The 3978-nt window shown below is 39.5% G+C and overlaps 1 protein-coding gene across 1 annotated transcript; it reads right to left on the reverse strand.

Moving 5' to 3' along the window:
• Positions 1-3151: 3151 nt before the first annotated feature.
• On the reverse strand, positions 3152-3978 carry LOC117989712 (keratin-associated protein 6-2-like). Its single transcript, XM_034977125.2, has 2 exons — positions 3943-3978; positions 3152-3643 (listed from the first exon to the last, which is right to left on the reverse strand). Exons 1-2 carry the CDS (start codon positions 3952-3954, stop codon positions 3152-3154), a joined length of 504 nt encoding a protein of 167 aa, XP_034833016.1. The 5' UTR covers positions 3955-3978.

Genomic DNA, 3978 nt, shown 5'->3' on the forward strand with positions numbered 1-3978 from the left:
ACGGCACACATCTAGTCCCAGTAGTATTATTGTTTCCTCCATAAATGTTATATGTAAATACTTTTTATTTATTGTTAAATAAATCTTATTTTTATTTTTGCTAAATATTACTCTCATTTCATCACTGTTCATAAACCAACTCATAATGTTTATGTAGACCTAGCAGGATATAGAATAGCACCAACGGCCCAAAAATGCCCACACAATTTTCTGATCCTTATGAGGGTTCCTTTGCCTATCTCGGGCAAGAAGTGATTTTAAATGTGGCCAATCAATTTGTCATAGTTTTTCAGCTAAGGACTGACAAAATTTTAACTTAGTGAAGTATTATTCTAAGATACGAACATAAATTAATAAAAACCGATCAACTGCGAGACTCGCACCCGAAGAACTCCGTAGGTACTATCGTATAAGATACATATAACACTATGGACTTTTGAAATTCGCCACTTGTTATTTATTATTTACTAGCTTATGCTCGCGACTTCGTCCGCGTGGATTACACAAATTTCAAACTCCTATTATTTCACCCCCTTAGGAGTTGAATTTTTAAAAATCCTTTTTTAGCGGATGCCTACGTCATAATAGCTATCTGTATGCCAAATTTTAGCCCGATCCGTTTAGTAGTTTAAGCTGTGCGTTGATAGATATCTTTTTATATATTTACATTTTGACAGCGGCAATCTACGTAAATTTCAGATCTCTATCTAGTATGGTTCATGAAATACAGCCCGTTGACAGAGAAACGAATGGACGAAGGCTTATTAATAGGATTCCGTTGGCTCCTTTCGGGTACGGAACCCTAAAAAGCAACTAAATCATAATATTAGCTTCAAAAAACACAATGTTGCAATATTGCAAACCTTGGCACAAAATATGCCACTCTACCTTTTATTAAATTCAATATTAATTATTTTAATCATACTAATAAGGGGATTTACATATTGAAATTTATAATAAAATACCTACTAAGTATCAAAATCTAATTTCATAAACATAAATTCCAAAACATAATTGCGCAACGTTAACACTCGTCTATATATTATAGTCAAAACTAAACTATTTCATTAGGCTTTGTAACTCACCGACCAAATAAATGAAATGTTTGCAAATGTTGTATCCATTAGTATGCCTGCCTACTTTATTTATTAAGTACAAGCAACATAAAGGCTGGCCAATAATGAATTAGTGATCAATGGTGATCAGCATCATCACTTCAACCTATTTCTTTCAACGACTTATGCGATTCTTAGCCTTTATCATCCAGCCACTTGGATGAAGTCGTCTAAGTCCATCCACTTTCTGCCACCCTTTAGAGTGCAAAGACATGCATTCTAAAATTATGAATTCGAAAGTGTGTCTGTCTGTATGTTACTTTTTACGGCTTATTGGACCCTTGGATCCCGGAGCTGGACATTTTGTAACTTTCGGGCATCATATAGTAATATTATAATGTGAAAGTTTGGATGTTCGTTACTCCTTCATGCCACAATGACTGAACCGATTTGGCTGAAATTTAGAATGGAGATACTATCTCCTGAATTTACACAATATACCTAGACTAGGTACCTACTTTTATCTCAGAAAATTGGAGTTTCCGCGGGATGTTCTATATCCACGCGGACGAAGTCACGGGCATCATCTAGTTGGAAATGAGTGATTGTTGGTGAAAGATAATATCGTGCGTGTGTTTGATTGTTGGTTTGTTCTTCAATCACGCCGCATTGGGACAGCGGATTGGAGTCTTTTTTGGCATGGGAGAGTGACATAGGCTACTTTTATCTCGGTAAAACAGAGTTCCCACAGGATTTATAGAAATTGAAATCCTCGCGGACGAAGTCGCGGGCATCGGCTAGTTAGTCAGCCGCGGTCAACGACTACCACCGTAACAGCAAAGCTTTACTGCCGAGAAATTAAATAATACTAGTAGATTCACACAAATCTAAGACGCTGATTATTAAATTAGCAATACGATGTAGAGAAAGATGCAACATCTTATAGCCTAGAACTTCGCCTGTGGGTTAATCTTATGGTTAGTAGTGAGTACCCACCCCCCCACCCCCTGATTCATTTACGGATACAATGTTTGCGAAGAGCTTTTGGCATAACGACCTTACAAAATCCTCAATGGTTTCTGGTCATAGAAACAAAGTTATTTTTTTCAACTTCAGGTACTATATACCTAAATGTAATATTCCAGTAGAGTTCAAAAATTGTAAGTTGCACCTTCACCTTTATTATAGGTGAGATCATAGGACCATATCGATCAAATCGACAAATAATTAATTATTAGTGTCGTTTATCTCTGTCACATATTAATTTCATAACAAACCGTAGGGCAAGCATAACGTGCTTTTTATCTCACAGATATATCTTGCATTGATACTTTGCTGAGAATTACTGCCAATGAACAAAAAATTACACCAATGACACCACGAAGTGTAGTGTTTTAGCTTTGATGTTTTTGGTCGTGACACTGCTTTACAATATTAATTAATTAATTGGATGATCGCGTTACATGTTCAATTTTATTAATTTTCTTAGTCATGCAAAATCGTGTTTTGGAATTTATGTTCATTATATTTTTTGTCAGTAATTCATGCTAATGTTATATGAGATAATAGCTAGCGTCCCGAATACAGACATCAGCTTCTATTTATCCTGGTAATTCAAAGAGTTCCTAAGCAATTTTCAAAAAACTTATATCCCCACGAATGGCGCCCTTCAATTTATGTTCGTGTCGTTTCGTTATTCGTTTCACTAAGTTAAAATTTAATCAAAGTCCTTCGTTGGGCACATGTAGTAAATTAATTAGCCATTCTTTTTAAAATATCAATAATTTTTTACTTGCTTTTGTTTTTTTAATCTAAGATAAAGGATAAGCAATTTATATGAGGATAATAAAATTGTGTAGGCATTTTGGAGCAGTCGTTATTTTTCTATGTCCTGGTACATTTGAAAGCGTATGAAGGAACTTCCTCAACATGACATTTAGATCTCTGATTAACAACCGCAATAAAATGAGAGCAATAGTTAGCAAAAATAAATTTTTTTATTAAACAATAAATAAAAAGTATTTACATAATTTAACATTTATGGAGGATACAATAATACTACATTGAGGAATGAAGTGGGACTAGATGTGTGCCGTTCACCACCAGCCGGAGCCGCTGGAGTAGCCGGACGAGTAGCCGGAGCCGATGCCGGACGAGTAGCCGGAGTAGCCGGAGCCGATGCCGGACGAGTAGCCGGACGAGTAGCCGGAGCCAATGCCGGATGAGTAACCTCCGATGCCGATGCCGCTGCTGTAGCTGGGCGCGGCTACCACCTTGTTCACGGACACCACTTGGGGCACGGAGACCACCTTGCGTACATTGACCAACTGTGGGACTTCGACGACGCGCTGCGTGTTGACGACCTTGTTGACGGTGATGACCTGCGCGTGTCCTCCTCCGAGGCCACCGTATCCGCCGCCGAGGCCGCCGCCGAGCCCGCCGCCGAGCCCACCGCTGTAGCCGCCGCTGTAGCCGCCGCTGTAGCCGCCGCCGTGGCCGCCGAGCCCGCCGCTCAGGTAGCCTCTCTTGTCGCGCTTCTCGCTGTCGGAGCCGGCCAGGGCGCAGGCCACCAGCGCGCACACTACGATCTGGAACACAAACGTATACACTGTCAAGTTACGCTACAAGCATTGTCAACTAAATAGGTAATAAGTACAACTATTGTTTCAAGGCAATCGAAATGAAGAACTGTTAGTATCCTTTCAATCTCCCACTGTCCAGTACGTTTGTGACGGCTAATGATGATGATAATCATCACAGACACACATGATCCAAAGGGTTCCAACTGATTGGGACTATTCCACAAATGTTCACGAATGGGTTCACTGATTGTCCTTTTCGGCTAGTTTAGTTGGTCTTGCACCGTGTTCCAGTGGTGGGTACTTACGAAGGATTTCATGTCGACAGGTGGTTGTTGGTGAGA

Source organism: Maniola hyperantus, chromosome 16, assembly GCF_902806685.2.
Source record: "Maniola hyperantus chromosome 16, iAphHyp1.2, whole genome shotgun sequence".
In the NCBI taxonomy this organism is placed as follows: domain Eukaryota; kingdom Metazoa; phylum Arthropoda; class Insecta; order Lepidoptera; family Nymphalidae; genus Maniola; species Maniola hyperantus.